The sequence below is a fragment of the Cydia splendana genome, chromosome 2, assembly GCF_910591565.1.
Source record: "Cydia splendana chromosome 2, ilCydSple1.2, whole genome shotgun sequence".
NCBI classification, from domain to species: Eukaryota; Metazoa; Arthropoda; class Insecta; order Lepidoptera; family Tortricidae; genus Cydia; species Cydia splendana.
This window is the reverse complement of record NC_085961.1, coordinates 2534707-2560940: the sequence shown is the minus strand read 5'-3', so window position 1 is coordinate 2560940 and position 26234 is coordinate 2534707. Positions and strand designations below refer to the sequence as shown.

At 40.8% G+C, this 26234-nt stretch overlaps 2 protein-coding genes across 2 annotated transcripts in view; both read left to right on the top strand.

Moving 5' to 3' along the window:
* The window catches only part of LOC134801861 (slit homolog 1 protein), a 164377-nt gene extending 138653 nt beyond the window's left edge, over window positions 1-25724 (top strand). Inside the window, exons 2-12 of the mRNA XM_063774505.1 lie at window positions 87-234; window positions 4207-4423; window positions 6524-6642; window positions 13898-14041; window positions 14889-15036; window positions 17053-17181; window positions 19939-20130; window positions 21246-21562; window positions 22921-23123; window positions 24466-24618; window positions 25172-25724. Coding sequence (XP_063630575.1) covers window positions 88-234; window positions 4207-4423; window positions 6524-6642; window positions 13898-14041; window positions 14889-15036; window positions 17053-17181; window positions 19939-20130; window positions 21246-21562; window positions 22921-23123; window positions 24466-24618; window positions 25172-25718 — 2316 coding nt within the window. The 5' untranslated portion in view covers window position 87 and the 3' untranslated portion in view covers window positions 25719-25724. The remainder of the gene's footprint in view (window positions 1-86; window positions 235-4206; window positions 4424-6523; window positions 6643-13897; window positions 14042-14888; window positions 15037-17052; window positions 17182-19938; window positions 20131-21245; window positions 21563-22920; window positions 23124-24465; window positions 24619-25171) is intronic.
* On the top strand, window positions 8194-12463 carry LOC134799794 (uncharacterized). The gene is made up of 3 exons (XM_063772206.1): window positions 8194-10340; window positions 11688-11887; window positions 12414-12463. The coding sequence occupies exons 1-3, from the start codon at window positions 8233-8235 to the stop codon at window positions 12461-12463; spliced, it is 2358 nt and encodes a 785-aa protein (XP_063628276.1). The 5' UTR covers window positions 8194-8232.
* Window positions 25725-26234: the final 510 nt, after the last annotated feature.

Here is a 26234-nt window from a genome sequence, read left to right as displayed (position 1 = left end):
ATCTTGCCATTTGTGCGGTATGGTGTGGTTGACGTCATCGACCCTATAGAATAAACAAAGCAATAAAACATTTTTTTCTGTTCCAGAATGTGGTTAATGGTGGGTGTGGCGCTACTGGTGGCGGGCGCGGGCGCGGAGTGGCGCTGCCCCGGACTGAGCGCGCGCCCTGCCGCCGAGTGTTCCTGTGATCTGCCGCACACGCTGCGCTGCGCTGGCGACCACACTGCGCTGCAGGTAAGAGGGTGGTGGGGAGGTGGGTGAGGAGTGGCGCTGCCCCGGAATGAGCGCGCGCCCTGCCGCCGAGTGTTCCTGTGATCTGCCGCACACGCTGCGCTGCGCTGGCGACCACACTGCGCTGCAGGTAAGAGGGTGGTGGGGAGGTGGGTGAGGAGTGGCGCTGCCCCGGAATTAGCGCGCGCCCTGCCGCCGTGTGTTCCTGCGATCTGCCGCACACGCTGCGCTGCGCTGGCGGACACACTGCGCTGCAGGTAAGAGCGTGGTGGATGAGGAGTGGCGCTGCCCCGGACTGAGCGCGCGCCCTGCCGCCGAGTGTTCCTGTGATCTGCCGCACACGCTGCGCTGCGCTGGCGACCACACTGCGCTGCAGGTAAGAGGGTGGTGGGGAGGTGGGTGAGGAGTGGCGCTGCCCCGGAATGAGCGCGCGCCCTGCCGCCGAGTGTTCCTGTGATCTTTCGCGAAGTTTTCGCTAAAAGCGTTGAGCGCCCCTTTTGCACCATACCAACACTTCAATGGAGCGGTCAATCTTTATTTATTTTTTTACAGTATTTTTAAGGTGACTCTTTATGTCTCCAGTAGGTATTTTATGAAAATAAAGTCTGAAATATAGGTAATGAAATAATAAATACGTTTTCTAGACGGTAATAAAATGGTAATTTACGTCCTTGTATCCATACTTAATATTAAATAATGCGATAGTATCACCCTGTCTATGACCTGTTACCGCTGAATCAATTTAGATGACATTTGCTATGGAGCTAGTTTGAGTCCTGGGAAAGAACAGGTACTTTTTATCCCGGAAATCACCCTTCGAGGGATGACAATCGAGGGGTGAAAATTTACTATGGAAGTGGGATATTTTGATGTACCTGCCTCTATCAAAGACAGAGACTTGGTTTTCTCGCTGTATTGTCATAATCGAGTAAACACACACACACACACAGTTTCCTATTGCATCGCTACTGCAACGTGCAGTAGCGTTTCATGGAAAATAGCCTGTATACACGATGCAAATGGGTGGCCAGAGTACAAAGTTACTCCAATAACTAGACGTGAATGTGGCAACAGAATTCTGTAGTGCTCGGCACAGGTACCGAGTAACCTAAGCTTTTGGTGAAAATGTATCGTTCTCTGCAATGGGCAAGCAGGGACCCATAATAGTAAAAGTGCATTTTACGTAATAATATTAAAATGAAAAGATAACATTAAACGTTACCCATTTATGTTATTTTCTAACCGCCCACGAATAAAAAACTTGCCATTGCAAATGCAATTTTGATATGTTAAAATAGAGATTCAAAATACAATGGAATGGAAGGCCTTTTTATAGGCCTCTGGGCGGCTAGAGGACATGGAATTTATTTCTAGAATTATCGTATAGGTAGTCGTATTTTTATCATGCACAATAACACTTATTAATTATGTGTACAAAACGCGAGAGTCTGAAAAGCAATACAAGTCACATCATTGTATGTAAATTCTAGACAGCTTCAGTGTTTGTCAGTGTAGTTCAGCGAATCATTGATTTCCAGCTTGAATTCCTTCAAAGTTTAATTCCTTAGGTAGGAACGTCGGGACGTGTCAGGAGCCCCTCATGCGTGTCACTAAGTCTACACGGCTTATATTTGCTTTCTCCGGAGTATAATGCTGGGTTTACACCCGTATATTTAGTTATTGCTAAAATTAGCTTTGAAAGGTAGGTAATTGATAAAGCATAGTACCTACGTTCGGTGCCCCAACTTAAGTACCTATGTCTACATAATTGTATAGAAAAGTGGATTACTTATGTTAGGGAACCGACTGTACCACAGTACCTACTCCGAAAAGCCATAGTCATCAAAATGCTTATTATTATTTTTTATTTACAAAAGGCAATCATTTGACCACAATCTCACCAGATGGTAAGTGCCGATGCAGTCTAGGATGGAACATGCTTACCTAAGAGATGTCTATTCACTCTCGATTTAAAAATATCCAAGTTATAGAGGACTGGGAATAGATTTGCGGGAAGTGAATTGCACTCCTTAGCCGTTCGCATGAAAATTATATAAAATAACATACTGTTAGAATTGGCCCCGAAGTGTCAAACAGTTCTAATTGGCGATGAACCGAGAAGCCGGTTATTGCCGGCCGTTGTGTCAACACCACCCTTTTCAATGTCCCGCCACGCAGCTCCCAGGTGCCAATCGATAAGCGTTGTTTGCCGAACGCTCTGTTGGATTTGGGTAACTAAGGATGCTCGATCGAGGTTCGGTCGCGGTCTTTCTCATCCTAGTGATTTTTCTGCTGCAACTTAAAGGATACCAACCAATTGAGCTACGGAAGCAGAACCTCGCAAGATGTAATCGTCTTTCGGTAGATGTCGCTTTACGCAAAAGGCGTGTATACATAAAGGATGACTCACGTTAGACCGGGCCGTGGCCGGGCCGGAGCTTCGGAGCTTCGTTTTCTATGGAAAGAACCACGTGATCAGCGATCAGCCGTCATAAAAAATGACATGTCGGACGCCCCGGCCCGGACACGGCACGGTCTAACGTGAGTCATCCTTAATGGAAAGATTTGCGAGGTTCTGGTAGGCTTCCGTGGCTCAATTAGTTAAGACCAATGCACGGATTGCGGAGTTTTCGGGTTGAAATCCTGCCGGAAGCGTAGCTTTTTCCATTTGTTCCTTTAATATAAAATTTAATGCAAAATAAACTCTATTTACTACATTATAGGTTTCTTAGGAGGTTAAGAACAATCTGTCTCAACTTCGAGAAAGAGGTTAATCGACGAATCCGACTCGGTTAGGCAGCGTTTGGGAAGCTACGGCACATCTTTTTGTCCAATATTCCGCAGTGTCTCAAGACGAAAGTCTTCGACCAGTGTGTGTTGCCAGTGATGACATATGGAACTGAAACGTGGCCGCTTACTGTGTGCCTCATAAGAAGGCTCAAAGTCACCCAAAGGGCAATGGAGAGGGCTATGCTTGGAGTCTCTCTGCGTGATCGCATCAGAAATGAGGCCATCCGCAGCAGAACTAAAGTAACCGATATAGCCCTCCGAATCGCTAAACTTAAGTGGCAGTGGGCGGGGCACATTGCCCGTAGAACCGATGGCCGTTGGGATGGAAAGGTTCTCGAGTGGCGACCACGTACCGGAAGGCGCAACGTGGGTAGATCCCCCACAAGGTGGACTGACGACCTGGTAAAGGTCGCGGGAGTCCGCTGGATGCGGGTGGCGCAAGACCGGTCATTGTGGCACTCTTTGGAGGAGGGGGAGTGGACGTCCTCTGGCTGATATGATGATGATGATGATGATGATGTCTCAATTAAGAATTCGTATCAGACAGTAGTAGGGGCAAGAGATGGGTCAGGCAGTGTCTGGCGACCACTGGCATAGAACGATCTTAATAAACACCCGAAACCCTCACCGGCTTGGATTTCCGACGACCGTCTTCTGCCTCGGAGATTACGGTATTGCAATTGTACATTGAATTTATCAGTATTCTATTGTGGAATATTGGAACGAACAGCATTTAGATTTAGCATAATTGTAGCTACGGTTGAGATCATAAGTGTCTTGTCAATTTTATATGGTGCATTGAAAAGTCAAAATGGTACCTAAAAGATTCTGAGTCTTCATTTATGATTTATAACAATTAACTAGCCGTTACTAGCCAAACCTAAATATGGTACGTTTACATTGTACGGCATGTAAATGCCTTAGAACCTAGCTACTTCTAAGGGAACAGCTTAACCCTTAATTTGGCAGAAAACACGGAAGGTCTCGAATTCAAACCTCCCCGGTATTTTGGACACTTGCAAATTAAGGGTCAGTGGTCAAATGCTCTCTCTAATCCTTCTTACGTATAAGTAACTGCGTTTCATAGAACCGCTAAGGCTGGCCAAACACAACATGTAAATCAGACAGAGCATGTGTTCTTCTTTTCTCATCATATTCCCTCTATTCACCTCATTTCTCTTTCAGATAATCGGCCGCCATCTTCGAGAACAGCGCGCTAAGAACAAGAACACGACGGTGTCACTCCTCGACTGCGCCCTGCGTGGCGTATCAGCGCTAACTGCGGCGTCTGTCACTGAGTTGGCTGGAGTTGGACTGCACGGATTGGTCATATCCTCGGGGGATATACGGAGAGTGCAGTCGGGAGCCTTTAACATGGTCGCTGGGACTTTACTAGCATTAGGTAAGTTCAGAGTTGACTGCATGGGCTTGGCCTCAGAGGACATGACGGTGTCACTCCTCGACTGCTCCCTGCATGGTGTATCAGCGCTAACTGCGGCGTCTGTTACTGAGTTGGCTGGAGTCGGACTGCACGGATTGGTTATATCCTCAGGGGATATAAGGAGAGTGCAGTCGGGAGCCTTTAACATGGTCGCTGGGACTTTACTAGCACTGGGTAAGTTCAGGGTTTGTGATAACTGGGCGTCTAGGGTCGGACTGTACGGACTGGGCGTCAAAAGATATTATAATAATATATAATGAGGGTACAGCAAGTAGTGTAGTTGATAAGTTCAAATTTCAAAATGGTGAACATAGAGATAGCTCCTAAAAATACGATTGAAAAAAACAATTGAAAATGAAAAAATAAGAAATTTGTTTTTGGTCAGGCATGCTACTGCAATACTTATTTCATATTTGTTTATAGTAGGGTACCTATTTATTTTCCTTTCAATCTACATTATAATTATAAAGCTTTTACGAAGTGTTGCAATAACCACACATACGCCACTCAGTTTACACAAGTTTAATTTACAGCAAGCCATATTTACCCCGGGGAAGCAATTGTGTTGATATTTTTAATTTACACGAGTACAAGTCGTAAGTGACCCAGCTGAAATGTGCTATTGTGCTAGGAAATTAAATATTTCAGAGCGAAGTATGAACTCAGCAAACTGTCTTACTATTATTTTTTATTTTTTCCTATGAACAGTAAAAAGTAAGTGTACTTATGCACATTATAATTATTTTAAAATGGTTACTCATGTAAATGAAGCCGAAAAAACCCTCGACATTTTTCGATCAGTCTGTTTTTGAGGATCTTCGACAAAAAGCACCGACTTTAATGGTCGAGCGCGCGACGCGCGACTTGTATTATAGCCTGTCCGAAGTGTCCGATTTCTAAGATCAAGTTCGCCATATAATTATATACTATGGCGTACTTGATCTTAGAAAAGCGAACAGACTATACGTGTCCTGAGTACCCGTTAAAGTTAATTTAAATATGTACCTAGGTATTATGTTCGACCTGCCAGAAGTTTTACAGTTTGAAAAATGTATGCATATTTATTTTATTATCTGCTAATCTTTTTACGTATAATTGAATCTTCCCATAAAAGGAAGTTTTCAAGAACGCAATACTCAACAGTGCCGTCTGCCGTCTGCCATCTGAAGATTGTAGCGGTGTGAAATATTACAGCTCCTTCCACTTTTACCCGGCAACCGCAGCAAATAAGACAGGTGCTATTTGAAAAGACTAGGCGTTATAACATGTTACTTATTTCCTGCACAAGTCTGAGAAGCTGTAAATAAAATCAGCAATATTGTTATGTAGTTTGAAATGTAGATAGCCTATAATTTGGTACTCTTTGCACTTAAGTAGGTATATACTATACAATATAAAAATAAGTACTAAAATATAATATAATATTAAAATGTAATATTAAGGAAACTGTAAGTCTAGTTTTAAGAAATCCAGTGTTATATATAACTATAAAAGACTGTTTGTTTCTTAAATAAATAAAAATAAAATAAAATCACCCAACTTTAGTCCAGTACTATAACATATAAGTAGTTGGGTGGTTTTAAGGTAAACAGTTTTTTCACCACACCAGCTGGTAAAGGCTCTCTTGATTGTTCAATAACTGATAAGAAAGCTGCATTTTGTTCACACGTGAGGCAAAGTAATCAAATGCAAATTTGGACTGTTTTCTTATGTTTACTGGTAGAATTGAATTTTAAATGATGATTTTGAATGATACATATTTAATAACATTCATTTAGAATCGATTTTGTTTGATATTTTACAGTTAGCGTTTTCCTTGTGTTGGTGTGGTGAAAAATTTTGTTTCACTCGGTGACAAAATTTGTTTAACCCACGTGCCTTGACACCCTCGCAACGCTCAAGATTCCATTTAACGAACCACTCGCTACGTTCGGAATCTTTCGCTTGCTCGTGTATCAATATTAGCACGAGAGGTTAAACAATAACTTTGCCACCTTGTAAAACAAATAACTATTTTTTCTCTTAGGTATCAATAAAATAAATATATTTGTTCTATTGCAGGCTTGCCAAATAATCAGCTGCCTTCAGTACCTACGGAGGCCATAGCTCACTTGTCAATATTGGATCGTCTGGATTTGTCTAACAATAAAATACATGTTTTGGATCGGACTTCGTTTAAGGTAAAATTATTATTATAGTGTAAGGTTTTATTACATTTAGTAAGAATTAAACATTAATTAGTAGCTACATTGACTATTCTGGTGACGTCATGTCCGAGGGCAGAAAAACGGGAGGGAGGTGACTTGGCGCGCAGGGCCATTCTTGGCCGGGCGACGAAACCGAACGGACGTCTGATCATAAAATAAGTGAAGTTATCTTATCCGTTAAGTGGTTGCTTTGTAATTTAAATAACAGCTTTGAAATATATTTACTTTTATAAACTACAAGGTGTTGGTTATTTCCGAGGTTGTTTACAAGTCAGCCAGTGGGATAACGAAATTCCGTAAGTACTCGCTCACATGTATATTTGTTATAATATGATAATAAGTAATTTGGATACGAGTGTATAGTCAAGTTAGCTAGTATGGTGTAAAATATTTAGATGTAATTGAGTATATATTATTTCTAGAATAAAATATTTTTATTTCAATAAACTTCGGGCTAAGTTGTGACATCACCTGTTCCGGTATTTTCCGTTAGTGACACGATCACGTGGTCACGTGTTCAACCACGTGTTTTAACTTGATAACAACGTGTTTTACAAAACAACATTCTGAATTACGCCTGCCACGTGGTAGGTTGACATGCGGGTGATACCGTTGACTTTGGGTTTTTATTTAAATTATGTGCCTCAAGGTACTATACTACTACTGTGCAGGTGTGCCTCAAGGTACTATACTACATGAAAGTTGTAAACACATGGTAATTTTTCGAAAACTTATTTTTCTATTTTTTATTTTTTTTTTGTTTTGGTTATCAATTGGCTAAATTTTCATTAGTTTTGCGCTAGGATGCACCGTTTTCGAGATATGAAAAGAAACAAGAAATCTTAAAGTTCTAGTCTCCTAAAGTTACTCCCTGTATCCCTAGTTGAAGTACTAATGCTACTATGTATATACGACGAGTTTCAGATAATGAATCAAGAAGATGGGAAACGCCGGAGCTTAGAGACTCCAGGGCGTGATCGCTCACGATCGAGGCGCAGTGAGACGAACGTGCGACACAGGAGTCGCAGCCGCAGCCACAGCCGCCGCTTGAGGGAGCGAGAGCTGGCTTTAAAGAGAGAGCGAGAGCGCATTAGACAGATGGAAGAGGATCTGCAGAAAGAAAAGGACGCCGAGCGCCGCTCACGGAGGAGTGAACGCCAATCGTCGGCAAGATCGAGCCGCGAGCGCCGCAGCCGCAGCCGACTACCGAGAGCCGGGACCAGCCGCGAGCCGCGCAGCCGCAGCCGAGAGCGGGGTCCCAGAGCAACGCGTGACCGGGCAGGAAGGGATTCCACGAGCGTCGATCGACGGCACAAAAGGTCATGTAGTCCTTCTTTTTCTTCTAATGATATTGTCAAAATAATCAAATCGATTAAAGATGTCTTACCGTCTCAGCCGACAACACATAGCCAAATTCCGATTAACCGAAATATCGACTATAAAAACATCATCCCAGAATTTAACCCATCCGAAAAAAATCAAAGGATAGATGTGTGGTTAAAGAAAGTAAACGAGTGTGCCAAAGTTTACGGCTGGGACGAGAAGACGGTTATACATTTTGCTATGCAGAAACTGACAGGGTTAGCTAAGACTTGGTTTGAGAGCCTTAATACAATTTTGTTTTCATGGGATGAATGGCAAACTAAATTGGCTAACGCGTTTCCATCAGAACAAAATTACGGTCAGTTACTTGAAGACATGTTGAAACGTAGGAGTAAGTACCAAGAATCCATTGAAATTTACTTTTACGAAAAATTAGCGTTATTAAACCAATGCGAAATTACGGGTAGGCGGGCAGTTGACTGCCTTATTCATGGCATAGGTGATAGGACCATGCGATCCAGTGCTTTGGCTTTACGATGTGAGGAACCCGATCAGCTTCTCAAATTTCTATTAAGTAATAATAAAGAATCATCCGTAAATTTTTCATTGCCTAAGGATAGGAGCGTAGCTGGGACTGATGATAAGACGTCTAGTAAAGCCGGCGCGAAAGTAAATCCTAACATATTTTGTTATAATTGCAAGGAGAAAGGGCACATTTATTCTCGCTGTCCTAAGCCTTTAGTTAAATGTAGTACGTGTCAAAAGGTGGGCCACAAACCAGAGATGTGTAAGCTAAAGTCAGATTCTGGTTCGACAAAGGCTGACACTGTACCCAGAGTTATGCGCATATACGGATCTAACCCATCCGACAAATTTCGAAAATCAGTACAAGTTAATGGTGAGACAATGGGAGCTTTTGTCGACCTAGGAAGCGAAGTCACTCTTATACGAGAATCCAGTTTCTCTCGTCTTGGGCTTTCTCATGATTGCGTTCCTAGTACGATGATAGGGTTCGGTGATAAGCTTGTGCAGTCTTTAGGATCGGCAGAGTTGACAATAACAATTGATGGCGTGTCCGCCACCGTTATGTGTAGGGTAGTTAATGATAGTCTTCTTGAGAAGTCGATGCTCATAGGTCAGACTTACTCTGAGCAACCACATATTGTGGTTTACAAAGATGCAAATAAGTTGCAATTTCTACACATAGGTACAGAGCTTCCTAACTTACAAGAGCGTGTTGACGAGAAGTTAGAGAGAGTAAGAATTGTAGCACGTAACAAGATATATGGGGTAGCTAGCGTAAGAGCCGCCACTGGGACAGAGTTTAGTGGCAGCGTTGTGTTAAATACTAAAGTGGTAGGGAAACCCCAAGATCAGTATGTAGTTTGTGGCGGGGTTTATGAGGTGAAGCAGGGTAACCTTTTTGTAATGGTTATGCCCTGTGCGTCGTCTTGTCACCTACAAGAAAACTTTGTGTTTGCGCGAGCGGAACGTGTAGAGGCGGTGTATAGGCTGTCGGATATAGGTACAACAGTATGTCAGTACAAAAATGAAATAACTGTAGAGGAAGCCGCGTCATCACCGTTTGATGAGAAACAACTCCACATAGGTAGAAATGTTACCGAAGATGATAAAAATAAGCTCGTTAAACTTCTCAATCGTTACGGAGATTGCTTTGCTTCTGACTTGTCCAGCCTAGGTTGCACTAATACGACTGAAATGAACATAGAGTTAAACAGTGAGCGGCCGGTCGTATATAGACCCTACAGACTGTCACATCATGAACGTGAGAAGGTCCGTGCGATGATAGATGATATGTTACAAGCCGGTATAATCAGAGAATCCGTATCTAATTACGCTAGTCCTATTATACTCGTCCGAAAGAAGGACGGAGGAGTCAGACTTTGCGTCGATTACAGATTACTTAATTCGATAACCGTCAAGGAACGCTACCCAATACCGGTGATAGAAGACGAGATCGCTCGTCTGGCCGGCCAGTCATGGTTCATCACGTTGGATCTGATGTCCGGGTACTATCAAGTACCAATTGCAGAAGGTAGTAAGCATTTGACAGCGTTCGTCACGCCGGATGGCCAATACGAATATAACCGTATGCCGTTCGGCCTGGCGAACGCGCCAGCGGTGTTCCAACGTATGATGAACCGTGTGCTGGGATCGGCCAGATTCGATAAAGCTACCGTATATATTGACGACCTGTTAATTTTTGGCAATACCTCCGCGGAATGTTTAAGTAGGTTAGAAGAAGTCCTTTTGTCGCTCAAAAAGGCTAATCTGAAGCTTAACTTATCGAAATGCAGTTTTCTACAAAACGAAATCAATTACTTAGGGTTCGAAATCAGTTCGGCAGGAATGCGGCCAGGAAAGACAAAAATTCAAAGTGTTGTCGATTTCCCACGACCCGAAAATGTGCATAATGCTAGACAATTTCTTGGGCTCGTGAGTTATTTTAGAAAATTTATACAAGGTTTTGCTCAGTTAGCCCAACCTATAACAAAACTACTTAAAAAAAATGCCATTTGGGAGTGGGGAAACGACCAAGAAGAGTCGTTTACAAAGTTGAAAGAAAAGTTAGTTGATAGGCCTGTATTAGCGATCTATGACCCTACTGCAGAGACCGAACTGCACACGGATGCAAGTAGGTTAGGCGTAGGCGGAATTCTCCTACAACGACCCGCGGGGAGTGGGGGTTCTTTTCATCCGGTGGCGTATTACAGTCGCCAAACTACCCCGGAGGAGAGGAACTTCCACTCCTATGAATTGGAGACATTAGCCGTGATATGCTCGCTTAAAAAACTGAGAGTGTACTTATTAGGTAAACCATTTAAGGTAGTCACCGATTGTAGTGCCCTCCGCTCCACCTTCGAAAAACGCGATCTTATACCTAGGATCGCTAGATGGTGGTTAGCACTGCAAGAATTTCAATGTACGGTGGAATATAGGGCAGGAACTAAAATGGCACACGTCGATGCGCTATCTAGAAATCCCATTACTGATGTAGATACCGAATGTCCCGAACAATACCCTTCTGTCATGACAATTTGCGATGATGACTGGCTTCTTACGCTACAAATGGGTGATTCGGAACTGTGCCGCATCCGCGATACTATTAGTAGCAATCTAGATCCCAAAGGCGTAGAATACATTAAATCTAATTACGTTTTACGGGACAATAAAGTATTTAGATGCATAGGCGGTGATAAGGAATGTTTGAGGTGGGTAGTGCCGAAGGGCGCAAGATGGCAAATATGCAAGCGTAATCATGATGATATAGGCCACGTAGGTTTTGAAAAAACACTAGATAGAGTTAAAAGAAATTATTGGTTTGCAAAGATGAAAAAGTTTATAAAGAAATATGTAGGAGCTTGCATTGAGTGCGCGTATGCCAAAAAGGGTACAAACGCAAAGGAAGGCCTTTTACATCCCATAGAAAAAATTGAAAAACCGTTTCATACGCTGCATATAGACCATCTTGGGCCCTTCGTTAGATCAAAGACAGGACACACTCACATATTAGCCGTAGTAGATGCATTTACGAAGTTCTTATTTATAAAACCGGTCAAAAACACGAAAACTCAGAACGTAATCAGGGCATTGCAGGATATATTCGACACTTTCCGGGTGCCTGATCGAATTATTAGTGACCGTGGGTCATGTTTCACTTCCCATGCGTTCAGAAGGTTTTGTTTAGACAGAGGCATCAAACATGTTCTGAACGCAGTGGCCAGCCCGAGAGCAAATGGCCAAGTCGAGCGATACAATAGAACGATCCTCGACTCGCTGACAGCTCAGGGCCTTGGAACGGATGAGAGAGAATGGGACAGGGAATTAGGGAAAATTCAGTGGGGACTAAACAATACAGTGCAGAAGACGATCGGTAGGGCACCAGCTGAAGTTATGTTCGGGGTTGAAATGACAAGCGAATATAATCCTGTATTAAACCAAGTTGCAGATAAGACACAAGATAAATCGTGTCTAACGTCTATTCGTAGCGAGGTTAAGGATAGGATTGACAAGGCTCAAGACGCTCAAAAATTACGTTATGATCAAGGTAGGCGCCCTGCGCGTTCTTATAAGAATGGTGATTTAGTAAAAATTACTAAAGTTGCATTCCAAAACAATGGCAAGAGTACCAAACTTATGCCTTCATACGAGGGCCCCTTTAAAGTCGTTAAGGTACTAGGTAACGATCGTTATAAGGTTGCTCCCATTTCTGGATATGAAGGGATGAAGAATAAACGAAAAACTACAGTGGCTGCGGACAGAATGCGTCCGTGGATCCATATAGCCTCACTAGAAATCGATAGCGATAATGAAAGCGATAACGACGTTTCTTACATAGAGGAGGTAGACGATTCAGAAAACTAGATATCGCAAATGTATTTTGTTTTGTCTCGTTTCAGGTCGAGTGCTAGAAGACGCGGAAATGGTTGGCGTGCTTAGCTTGGCCTGAAACGAGATGAATGAATTTGGATATATGCTCGATTGCATATTTGGTTACAAGGTTACAAGGATAATTGGTTACAAGGATATTTGGTTACAAGGTTACAAGGATATTTGGTTACAAGGATATTTGGTTACAAGGTTACAAGGATATTTGGTTACAAGGTTACAAGGATATTTGGTTACAAGGTTACAAGGTTATAAGGATATTTGGTTATAAGGCTACAAGGATAATTAGTTACAAGGCTTTTTAGTTATAAGGTTACTGGATTACTTGGTTCAACGATAAAGAGTTAATAAATATATCGCTACTTGGATAAATGATAAATTGTTAATAATATAATTAGTATTTGAATAGATAATTACTTGCACATAATGTTAATTATTAAAAAAAAATATAAATATAAAATAAAAAAAAATACTACTTTTATATTTGTATTTAGATACGAATTATAGAATGATGAATTTATGTTTATATAGATTGTGTGATAGTTTATATAGTTTTCTAGAATAATATTTTAAATATAAAACTATTTCTGGGTCTGGAATGTCTTTGCTCGCCGAGTGTAAGGTTTTGGTTTCACCAGATACGTGCCTGGGGACATGCACGTCATCAGGATGGTCGAGTGTAAGGTTTTATTACATTTAGTAAGAATTAAACATTAATTAGTAGCTACATTGACTATTCTGGTGACGTCATGTCCGAGGGCAGAAAAACGGGAGGGAGGTGACTTGGCGCGCAGGGCCATTCTTGGCCGGGCGACGAAACCGAACGGACGTCTGATCATAAAATAAGTGAAGTTATCTTATCCGTTAAGTGGTTGCTTTGTAATTTAAATAACAGCTTTGAAATATATTTACTTTTATAAACTACAAGGTGTTGGTTATTTCCGAGGTTGTTTACAATAGCGAGTGCCTATTTTTCTTTCTAAAATATCTTTCTAGTATACACCAGCATTATATATAAATGAATTTTGTCTCCATTAATTAATTCTATTTTTTTTTGTAAAATATAGCATCAGTGGGTATATCCTAATAGTCACATCTTTTATTCCCCAAAAGAGATATACCTAGATTTGGACTAATTATTTAAAAATTATTCTACAATTAATGTTACTGTCCTGTAGAGGTGACAATACGGATTAAACTTCAGAATACTTATAAGTAATCTAAAGACTGACTCACGTTAGACCGGGCCGGGTCAGGGCCGGAGCTTCCGGCACTTACTTTTCTATGACACCTGACCGGTGATCACGTGATGATTTCCATAGAAAACGAAGCGCTGAAAGCTCCGGCCGGGATCCGGGCCGGTCTAACGTGAGTTATCCTTAATGCTATCCGAAAACTTTATTTAGTGCATGGCGCTTCGCTCACACACTGGAGCGGCGTGCGGAACCGCATTAGTGTGACTGATAACCGTTTAATGAATACATTTTGTTCTCAGGGTATACAGAACCTGACATATCTAGATTTAAGTGATAACCAGCTGACCGACATCGCGCCGGGCGCGTTCAGACCCTTGGAAAGGTTGGCGGTGCTGAAGCTTCGAGGGAACCTACTGAAAGTGGCGGCGCTGGCGTCGCTTAAGGTTTTAATTCTTTCTCTTCTTCCTCGCGTTATCCCGCCGTTTTGCCACGGCTCGTGGGAGCCTGGGGTCCGCTTGACAGCTAATCCCAAGAATTGACGTAGGCACTAGTTTTTACGAAAGCGACTGCCATCTGACCTTCCAACCCAGAGGGGAAACTAGGCCTTTTTGGGAATAGTCCGGTTTCCTCACGATGTTTTCCTTCACCGAAAAGCGATTGGTAAATATCAAATGATATTTCGTACATAAGTTTCGAAAAACTCATTGGTACAAGCCAGGGTTTGGACCCGCGACCTCCGGATTGCAAGTCGCACGCTCTTACCGCTAGGCCACCAGCGCTTCAATTCTTCAAGGTTTTAATTCTTCCTGTATTGACGAAACCCTTTGAAAGGTCTTAAGAGAACCACCAAGGCATATAGTTATTTACATATGGATTAAAGGATAGCAGAGTAATGATAATGGGGTAGGTTGGTCGAAGTATTTAGCAGATGGCGCCAGCATAGCTTGCCCTGCCAATCTCTACTGTGTCAAATTTTAATTTTTTTAATGGAATTTTATGCCCTGGATGCCAGCCCTTTAAGCCAAATCTCATAGAAAAAGGGGCAAGCTATGATGGCGCCATTTATGCAAATCGTTGACAGTTTCCAACCCCATTTTCAAGTTACGCGTCTTAGACAACGCTCCTTATTTCTTCAATCAGGCACCAGTAAATACTCAGATCTGTTTAACTTACGTACCTTAAATACTAATACATAATAGTTTACTATTAAAATATCTTATCTCTAGGGCCATTTATCAACGACGCACATAACTTTTTGTTTCTAACTGTTATTTTCTTGTCGTTCCACAGGAAGCCCACTTCTTACGAGACTTGGACTTATCCAGTAACGCCTTGGAAGGCCCATTGGGCCCCAACACCGTACCACCATTGCCGTACCTGACCAACCTTCAGCTATCCGACAACACTTTTGCGAGCATACGGCGAGGAGCATTATCAGGTATGTGCCAACTTGTATTGCAGTCCACAAGACTTGGACTTGCCCACCAGATCCCATCACAGTCACGCCGCTGCCGTGAGCTAACCGACAACACTTTTGCGAGCATACGGCTAGGAGCAATATCAGGTACGAGCCAAGTTATATTGCAGAAGCTCACAAGACTTGCACTTGCCCACCGGAGTATTGGTATTAGGAACTTGAGTCTTAAGAGTTAAAATTTGAAGAACTCGACTTATTGGCATATCCCGGGAAGAAATTAGACCTAACTATCCAGGAATGTCCTGCCACCAACAACTGAATGACCAACACCATCCCAAAACCAATCAAGCTGTACAACAAAAAATTCGTCCACAAGGAAAGGAGTGTATGAATATTTTATGGAAAAATGTTTAAATTTAACTACCTAGGTACTTTAACAAACAAACAAGCAAGCTTTCGGTCTGGGGATTTTTCACATAGCAAAAATACATCCACAAAAAATTTAATATATAAACAAAAGACTGTCTTAAACGTTATAAAACGAATACCTAACCAGCTAAATAATATCTTCATGCAAAACTATAAAAATAGCTGCAGTTGTTCTAACGTTTCCCAGTGTGACCTACTTTCGTTGTTTCAATATTTGGACAGACGTAGATTGGACGCGTATAGATAGACGAGCAGGGGATCGATCCGAGATGTTATCTAAGGATACAAACTATAAAAAATGCGACAGTTGTTTGTTTTTCACTTATAAATACAGGATAATATTTTATCCTTTTTCCCGAATCACACAACAGGAAAAAAACAATGTTACACTCCTTTTTAGGGTTCCGTACCCAAAGGGTAAAACGGGACCCTATTACTAAGACTTCGCTGTCCGTCCGTCCGTCCGTCCGTCCGTCCGTCCGTCCGTCTGTCACCAGGCTGTATCTCACGAACCGTGATAGCTAGACAGTTGAAATTTTCACAGATGATGTATTTCTGTTGCCGCTATAACAACAAATACTAAAAACAGAATAAAATAAAGATTTAAATGGGGCTCCCATACAACAAACGTGATTTTTGACCAAAGTTAAGCAACGTCGGGAGTGGTCAGTACTTGGATGGGTGACCGTTTTTTTTGCTTTTTTTTTGTTTTTTTTTTTTTTGCATTATGGTACGGAACTCTTCGTGCGCGAGTCCGACTCGCACTTGCCCGGTTTTTTTCGGGCAGTCGAGTAAAAACATGTTAGCAGACTAGGACCTAGCCGCTCTATAAGTAATTTCGAAAAGTTCAGAATGTCGGTGGATTCCTAAACTGTACTTTAATGGTGATTTTAGAAACCAGCCGACATTTTGAAGTAGTCGGAAATATCTGAATACACCCTACTGTTATATATATTTCAATATTTCTTGACAATATCTATAAGGAAAACTGGACTAATCGTACCTACTACCGTAATCGTATCGACTAATCGGTAGTCCAATATAATAATATTATATCAGATGAGACATATTTGGTTCCTGTTTTAATTTATTTTCTGTGTGTTGACACGACTCAGTCATATTAAAATAAGAAGAATCGGCCCCCTATTCAAGACATCTGAATACATCTCAAATGGATTTCCTAGTAAGACTAATATTTATTCTCCCAAAAGTCGTTTGATGTCGCTCTTGATACTGAGTGAGTCGATTTACAAAACTCATTTCCTGCTTCTAAATGATCTCACAAACTTTCAATAGAACTGTTTCCACGTGTACCTATTATGCTTTGTTATACCTATACAATAACATTGAAATTTATAAAAATAGGTATATTACTTTTAAATACATTTAAAAATACATGCCGGTTTTTTCGATTGAATCTTTGAACGCATTCACGCTAAGTCACCTTATTTCAACACATTTATTGTAATGTTGTCCAATATAAATTATTTAATAATGTGTTTGAGTTAACAAATGTGTTGTAACACTAGGTACCACCTTCATCACCATACCAACATGATGTGGAGATGGCAATCGCATATTGTAATTACCTTTCCATTATTGTTGCAGGACTTACCAATCTGACCCACCTGAGTCTACACAATAATCAAATAGATGTTCTGGAAGACTACGCATTCCGGCATCTCCTGAACTTAACGCATTTGGACCTGTCCCACAACGAGATCGTGGCAGTGTCAGGTAAATTCTCTTTCCTACTTTTCGCGCTTGTATCGTAATATACTATTGTGATTCTGTGTGCTGTAAAGTTAGCAGAAACAAATAAGTGGACGAGGTGTTTAAAATGATCTGCACGTGTTTTCGTCATCTAAACAATACAATTGTGTTGTGGGCCTTTCCCACTGAGGTTCTGCTGTTGTCTGAAGTTAATGTAAGGAAAAATTTTGTTCGTAGCACAGTGGCATTCTAAATGGGAGCTTCAAAATCAGTAACGCAGTGGTCATTTAAGAACATTTTTTTATATAAGAAAGAAAATTAGTCCTTTAATGATAAAAAGTAGAACGTTTATGAAACCATAATAACTTATTCAATTTGTTTAAGTACCGCTTTTGGTCTCCAAAAAGTAAGTAAATGACCCACTACTATTATCTATAAGTTAAGAAGAAAAATATAGATAGCGTAAGCTCAAACGATACAAAGGTCGATGATAACGACGAACGACGTTTTTTCCGAAGCCTAGGGCTGACGATTTAGACGACGTGTGAACTCGCATGCGAGTTTCATTACATTGCGGGTTTTGATCGGTCGGTTGAATTGAACGTAACCCATTGTCCGCAATGTAACTAAAATCGCATGCGAGTTCGCGCGCCGTGTAAATCAGCCCTAAGATGTTCCAATTTCCGCTACATACAAATCTCAGATACGTGACGGAAGACGGAAATACAGAGAATGCTTTGTTATCTTTTGAACCTTTGTTGGGTTGACTTCTTTAGATCTACGACGTTTGACAAGTCTGGTTTCTTTCCAAGTTGTTGTGATTTGGGGATTTCCTGACACATTTTGGATTTATAGTATGTATCTTTAGGTATTTAAATAAACGTAAACAAACAATTTGTACATTTTCGGGTAGTTATAACATGAATTAGCTAACCAACCAAATAAGAAACCGCCTGGATCAGTCACTGAACGACTTGACTTTAACCTACATTATTTGATCATGTAATGTTTTCTTTGTTTTGTTTTGTTTGCTTTTATTTAAATACCTAAAGATACAGAGTATAGATGAAGAATCTACCATTTTGTTATCGTCAGCTGGCTTCACTAAGTTTTCCAAGTTTTAAGGAAGCATAAAATCTAGCATTTTACTATTGTAAATTGCACGGTTCTCAGTTTTATTATTCTAGCAAAATCTGGGGAGCTAGTGTTTAAAATCTAGGTACCTAAGCTTAAGAGTTTTCTCCTAATTTAGGATCGTATCAAGGTTGAGGTAACGCATTAAGATAAAAATATAACACATATCTTTGCTCTCATAAAATAGTATGTTTTTAATATTGAGAAATTGTGTATTGGGTAATATGCAAAACTGCGGGCGGGGTACAATTTAAGGATGATTCACGCTAGACCGCGCCGGGGCCAGGCCGTTTTCTATGGAAAACACCACGTGATCACCGATTAGCCGTCATAGAAAATTACATGTCAGACGCCTCGGTCCGGGCCCGACCCCGTCTAGCGTGAGTCAGCCTTTATGCAGACGAGATAACCCTTAAGCGCCACTTGCACCATTCCACTAGCCCGGGGTTAACCGGTTAAACATAGAGTTACCATGGTTACCAGTACAATTTGACACTAGGTTAACGGTTTAACCGCTTAACCCCGGGATAGTGGGATGGTGCAAGTGGGGGTAAGTGATATTGTCAGATAAGTGTTAGCCATATTGACTGTTTATTGAAATCAAAAATGTACTGTGAGCTGTCTCTATTATGTTTCGCTGCTGAGTTAAGGTTTAATATTGTCGTTGTAAGTAGGTAACTAAGTGAATATTCTATATTGCCTCAATATAATTACAGTGAAACCTGGATAAGTGAGACTTCAAGGGACGAGCAGATTTGTCTCACTTAAAGAGGTATTCCACTTACCCAGGCTCTCAGTTAGCCAGGTACAAATAATTTTCTGTCTCATTTACAGAGGGTTCCATTAATAGTGGTGAGAATAGAGTATACTTCAGTTATTTATCTTTAAAAATAATTATCTATTAATGATCTTTAAAAATAAATAAGGTAAAATAATCCTTGTCCCTAAATATTTTTTGAACATGTTTAAATATTTCTTTGAATTTATTTTGAATGATTCTCCAAAGGATAGATATTTTAAAATAAAATTTAATTTGATACGGACTTCATTGCGTCTTATAAAATTTATTAAATGAAAATTTGTTTATTCGTGTTACATATCAAGATTTCAGCTTTCGTTTCGATAGTCTTAACTACATAAAGTAACTAAATCAAACTTGAAGTCGTTTAGACACAATTGAGCAAATGCGGAATTTGTGAATAGACTAAGAGTTAGTAAGAATACGGAAATTGATCAATAAATTCCAAGTTAGAGAGGTCATAGATTGACGTTATCTCAGATACAGAGGTCAATTCCTATAAAATTCTAAAAAACAATTAGGAAAATGTAATCTTATAAATATAGTCTCAGTAAAAGAGGTAAAATACACTCTCTGTCTCAATTATAAAGGTGACTATAAAATCACAACGACTAATCCCAGTTATAGAGGTTCGTTTTATCTCACTAACAGAGGTAATTCAGTGCTAAAGTGTCGGGACCGCACCATGAGTCCCAGTTATAGAGGTTTCTCACTTATCCGGGTCCCACTTAACCAGGTTTCACGTACATTGTACCTACATGTAAAATTACAACGAAAATTAAGAAAAAAATAACTAGGTAACACCAGGCGTTGTTAAAATATAATTCATCTTATTTTTTCAAATGCAGGTTCATCATTAGCCCAGCTAGTATACCTGGTCCACCTGGACCTGTCCCACAACTTCCTGCGATCCCTGTCAGCGGACCCGCTGAAGGGTCTGCAGAGCCTGTCCGAGCTGATGCTGCACGACAACGACATCTCCATCATCGACGACGGGGCGCTGGCGCAGCACCCGCAACTCACGAGGTTCACCATCGAGGGTGAGCCAACTATTCAGTTTTAGATATATTTTTGATGAAGAACTAATTTATTTATACATACTGCCGGCCTAGCCAAGGTGACAATCGCTATCGCTTCGACAACGAAACGCTTTGTGTCTCTCTATCACTCTTCCTTATAAGTGCGACAGTGACAGTTGCGTTTCGATCGCTACGGAGCGTGAGTGATTGGTAGGTTGGCTACGCGGCCTGTCACTATTGAATAAAAAAACCGGGCAAGTGCGAGTCGGACTCGCGCACGAAGGGTTCCGTACCATAATGCAAAAAAAAAACGAGAAAAAAAGCAAAAAAAAAAACGGTCACCCATCCAGGTACCTACTGACCACTCCCGACGTTGCTTAACTTTGGTCAAAAATCACGTTTGTTGTATGGGAGCCCCATTTAAATCTTTATTTTATTCTGTTTTTAGTATTTGTTGTTATAGCGGCAACAGAAATACATCATCTTTGAAAATTTCAACTGTCTAGCTATCACGGTTCGTGAGATACAGCCTGGTGACAGACAGACGGATGGACGGACGGACAGCGAAGTCTTAGTAATAGGGTCCCGTTTTACGACAACTAAGTAGTTACTTACAGATTATATTTGTGTTACAGTCACTAACTTCGCAAGTTAACCCCTGCATTATATATTTTTTTTAAATAACATTAGTTTAAAATGGTTTCATGACTATTTTGGTGGTGACCTATCGTAGCCAAAAAACCTTTTTCCTTTTTACTATTTTTAACAGTCATCACGAGAGAAAAAGTATATAAATAAATCTTTATTAGGTTATGCGCCCAATGATGTTTCAAGTGAAATGTACGCATCCAAAATTTCTGTCCACCCATGTTCCCACTACATTTTTACAAATAAACATATCTTTATCTTTAATTTTGTCACCATATTTCATTGATCTTTATATGATATGAATTTTAAGTTTGCGATTTTCTTTATCATAAGTTCACAACCGCGGAAAACAAAAACCATTAAGAACTTAAGACACCAACACCGGAAATATCTCTCCCTAACGACCTATGCAGTTATCCAGTTATCACCAAACCTGCAGCAAAGAAAAACTATCTTAAAAACTGATATAAATTCCGAATCTTCCACAGATAACCCACTTAATTGCGATTGTCTAATGGCCGGCTACGCTCGGTGGTTGCGGGAGGCAAAAAACCTTTCTCAAGCTGACAAGGCCGCTGCAGTCTGCACAACTCCTCCCCACTTAGAAGGGGCGCTTATATCCCGACTGTCGAAAAACAAGCTGTGTGACGACTTTGAACATGTCGGGAAGATTGAGGTGGATTATAAGATTGTCAATGCTGTTGATGATAAGGATGAATATGATGATAAAGGGTTGGATGATGATATATATGATGATGAGATGGGCGTGCCAGCGGAGGAGGATTTACCTATTTCTAAAGCTAAGGTAAGTTTTTAGTTAAACTATAAAGAACCTGATGCGGGATTTCAACGCTCAACTTTGTTTCAACAGATTTGGAACTTTGGTTTAAAGATATGTAGGGCTAAAATGGTCGGCTCTTTATCATTTGTTACCATGTTTGTTACGTTCTAACAAATATGTAAGTGCCAAAGTGACGAATAGCATGACAGGTGATAAAAATGCGACCATGATACCGTTTCTGGCCGAGTCAATATTCTTTTTGTTTTTCAAAAAGTTCTTAGAAAAAAACACAAATCTAAATATTGTGTCGGCCGTTCCAAGAATGACGTGTAAAAACGTTTTAAATTATGAAATTTCCAGAATATTTCGGAACGATTTATGAATAAAATAAAATAAAGATATTTGATATTTGAATATTCCATCTGTGGCAAAGTATAGAAAAATAGAAATAAAATATTTGAATAGAATATTTGTATGAAATATTAGGCTGGCATTTGGTTTTTATTAAGCTCCGATAAAGTAAACGTTTTTAAAATAAAATAATATTTACACAAGAATTCTTTGCTACATTTGATATTTTTATGATTGTCACATTTTATTAAGCCTGTCGAAATGATTCAACATTAATTTATGCGTCATATATTAGCTTTGTGAATTTCATGCGACATAAATCCAATTTTCCATTTCAGTGAAAGCTATTATTCGAATTTCGAAAATTAAAGCTTTTTATTCTGTTCCTTTCACGCGTATCTTACCCTATTCGTGTGTGAGCGGGACACAAAATAACAAATGAAATGTTCAACTCTCATACCGGCTCGTATGTATTTCAGTCGATATCAAACGCCCAAACTGTGTGATTGGGGAACAGTTGTGTGCAAATAACGTACCTCTTTTGTTAGACAAATAACTCGTACAAAAAAGGGCTATAGGTAAAGAAAGGTTTTCAGATAGTTTTTCAGTTGATAACTACTTGAATATATCTCTTACTTTCGTCATGTTTTTTTCACAGTCAAAGAGTTAAAAACGTCTATGATATAGCCTTATTTGTATGTTAGTCCACCTTGAGAGGAAATATTTCTATGAATAAACGCCAGGCTTAATAATTTTCTAGCCGTACTGCGCAATTCTTCAAATTCATTTTTACATATAAGTAAAGTCAATAAAGGGGATTCTGGCAGCATATAAAATGTATGGCACGGGAGACAGTCATAGGGCAAGAACTCTCATATTTGTATACGTACGTACGTCACTCAGACAGAGTCAAAAAGGAAGAGCTTCGCTCCTACTTCTCTACCGACCTTTTGTAGGTGAAAGTTAAAAGCAACGAAAGAGCTTGTAGACGGTCTTCTCGACATTGCAATTTAAAATGTAACCTTTTCCAGGTCGCTCTCCTTGACGCCTGGTTCGATGATGCAGAGCTCTACCTGTCCTGGTCAGTGGACCCGCCATCAACACACCGGTTTAGATGTACTGGAGTCACAGTGGCGCGAGGAGGCGGTCTGCCGAAACAAGTCGCTTGTCATAGAGCCGCGCCTGCTAATGTGGTGCTGAGGGGACTCAAGATAGACCCGGTGGATCAGTATACGTGAGTGTATAAACGTGCATTATAACTGGCTTTCTCTCTTCAATACGTGGTTCCACGATGAAGAGGTCTAAGAACTGTCCTGGTCCGAATCCAAGGGCCAGTCGCCTGTCACAGAGCTGCATATGCTAATGAGGTGCTGGAAGCACACAAAATAGACCCAGTGGATCAGTATACGTAAGCACATCCAGCTGCAAAAGTGCATGGTCACCTGTCCTGTTAACCCACCGTCGACATACCGACGTACTGGGGTATTTACTCACTCAGTGGTGCGAGGAGAAGGGCTACCGAAGCAAATCGCATGTCACAGAGCCACACCTGCTAATGTGGCACCACATTTGCAGGGTGCCTTTGAGGGGGCTCGACCTTTGTCATTTTGACGCTGTCGAACATTCGTTCGAATTAGGTATTTTCCTTCGACGCGTAGTGCAACGATGAAAATGTCTACCTGTCTTCTTCTTCTTAGTCGGATACTCTTGTCTGAGCAGTCGTGGTCATTGAGGTCGTTGTACGGCCATTTTTGTTGTTTCCCGCCATGCTTCTCTATTTATTGCATTCCGCACGCACAGATTTAAAGGTGACCAGATGAGAGCTTTAACTTGGTCGGTCCATCTACCTGTCTTAGTGGCCTGCTAAGAGGGGCCTGTCATTCGGTGCTGATGGGTCTCAAAGTCGACCCGTATCTTCCCATCATCACCTCCTTATGTGGTCTGTAGGCGCAGGTGTCGGGATTTCTGTATAATTTGAAATCGACGAAAGAGAAGACATAACTAACTTGTTATGGACTTAAAGTAATAAATAAGTCTAGGTTAGGAGACGGTAACAACAGTGTTTTTCCTGTTTTACTCAGATTCCATTATGTATTTATAATAATGATATATTTGTGGCCAATACAATTTCCTGTTTATTGAATCTTACCGCACGTGTCACGGGGAAAAATACAATTGATATAATCTCCAGTAGATTATATCAATTGTATACGAAAATGAGAACGAAACGAGATTAATATTGAAGCATGTTACTTACATGCTCATGAATTAAAGTTGCGTTGAGGAGACGTATACCTACCTAGTCTCATTTGTTTTTGTTTTTAACTGTTATTAAAAAATCTTATCGATATTTATTACCATGACTTTGGCAGGCACTTGCAACTTTATAAAATGTTCGAGATAAGTGGCGTACCTACTAAACGAAGACAACCCTATACTCAGCAGTGGGCGACAGGCTAAAATCATGGTGATGTGATGATAAATGAAAATGTTTACAAGTCGTACAATTACAAAGCCTTGCGATTAAAGATGGGTTCAATTTATGCCAGTAACAAGTATATGATCTCTTTTCCCAGGTTCTGCATAGCTCTGGAAGAGATGGACAGCAACGACATTCCCCTGTCTCTCGTCCTTGGATGCGGAGCCCCTCAGTCGGTGCGGCAGCGAGCCCCCTTCGTTACTCCCGTGCCGGTCCCCGTCACGCTTCCTGTCAGCAGAGATAACTTGAGGTAGCTGCTACATACTTTCTCTTATCTCACCGTTATCATCTTCCTCGCATTGTTCCGGCATTTTTGCCACGGCTCAATGGAGCCTGGGGTCCGCTTGGCAACTAAATCCCAAGAATTTCATACATAAGTTACGAAAAACTCATTGGTATAGCTGGAGTTTGAACCCATGACCTCGGATTGAAAGTCACTCGCTCTTACCGCTAGGCCACCAGTACTTCCATCCATCATCTTCCATACTTCATACATCTTCATACTTTCATCTTTCATACTTTCTCCTATCTATTTAACCTTTAGGTTCTACATGATCCTCAATAAGATAAACATCACTTATACACCGAAGGTCGTATATCAAAACTTCGGCTCTTACCCTCTTTGATGAAGGAAAATATCGTGAGGAAACCGGCATCTGTGAAGAAATTCGAATATTATGTGTTTTGTATTTGATCTGCTTTGGACTAGCGTGGTAACTACGAGTATTATCGCCCACGCCTATCAATTTTTGTGTTCGTTAGAGTAAATAATTTAACATGTATCTAACATTACTCTATCACAGGGTAACTGAAGTTCGCTCCAACGTGACCAGCGACGGGCTCCTAACTGTCGTCATATCAATGATGGGCCTGCCAACTCCTCGCCCGTTCATCCTGCCACGCTCACAGAGACTTTCATCAACCACAAGACTACACAACTGCTACATAGTCTTAGCTGTACTCTCCAGAGGTTCCTTAGTAGCTCAGAAAGATACGCCTTGTCAATCGACTTTAGAAATTTCTATGGAAGGTTTCTTAAGAGGTCCTTATGAGGTGTGTGCGACTTTATCGAAATACAAAGCGGATGATAGCAGAGCCATCTGTATAGTGCCTCAGGTATTGGAGTCAGGGTCTTTAGAGATGAAGGCTAGTTTTAAAAGTTTGAATGTGGCGTTGGTTGGAGTAGCTCTAGGTTTAATGGTGATTGTAGTTGGTTTAGTATGGTTTGTTAGGAAGATGTTGAAGAAACCAACTCAATTTGAGCCTCACAGATGTTTTAGGCCGGAGCCTGTGCCGGAGGAAAGTCCAAGATCGAATTATGTGATGCTGACTGCTACTTCCAAGGTTTAATGGCTTAGTAAACACTGCACTGTCGCCACCAAATATATCAGAGCGGCGAAAGTGCTCAAAAATATCAGAACACGAACTCTAATGTCTTGATTATAGAGACTTTGTTCAGATATTTGTAGACACCTTGGTCGCTCCAATATATCTGATGGCAAGTTTACAAGAAGTGAACAGGGTTTCTCGCGGTATTCATGCACCTGACTTGGAAGTCAAAATCTAAAAAAATATGGCCGACACTTGTAAGTCGGTTAAGCGTGTAAATAACTTACGAAGTATGTGTAAATAACCGCTATCTGGGAGTTTACAGTTGTCAAATAGTATGAAGATATAATTCCATGAAAGTTTACATTTTTCCCACGGCATGCGTTGTCTTGTTGACTTTTCGTCGCTTGTATTTTTCCCACCGTGCACTTCGCACAATACATACATAGACTATAGTATTCCCGTAACTTTTTCGTGTTTCAAAGCATTTTAGAGCGGTATTCGACTTTGTTTTTGTCAGCTCATGACATTGCTGTG

Excerpts from the sequence above, each read along its gene's own strand:
- LOC134799794 (XM_063772206.1), top strand. The coding sequence starts at position 8,233 with ATGCAGAAACTGACAGGGTTAGCTAAGACTTGGTTTGAGAGCCTTAAT. Across the intron at positions 10,341-11,687 it reads AACGAAATCAATTACTTAGG|AAGGTTTTGTTTAGACAGAG; the intron begins GTTCGAAATCAG and ends CCATGCGTTCAG. Across the intron at positions 11,888-12,413 it reads TACAGTGCAGAAGACGATCG|GTCGAGTGCTAGAAGACGCG; the intron begins GTAGGGCACCAG and ends GTCTCGTTTCAG.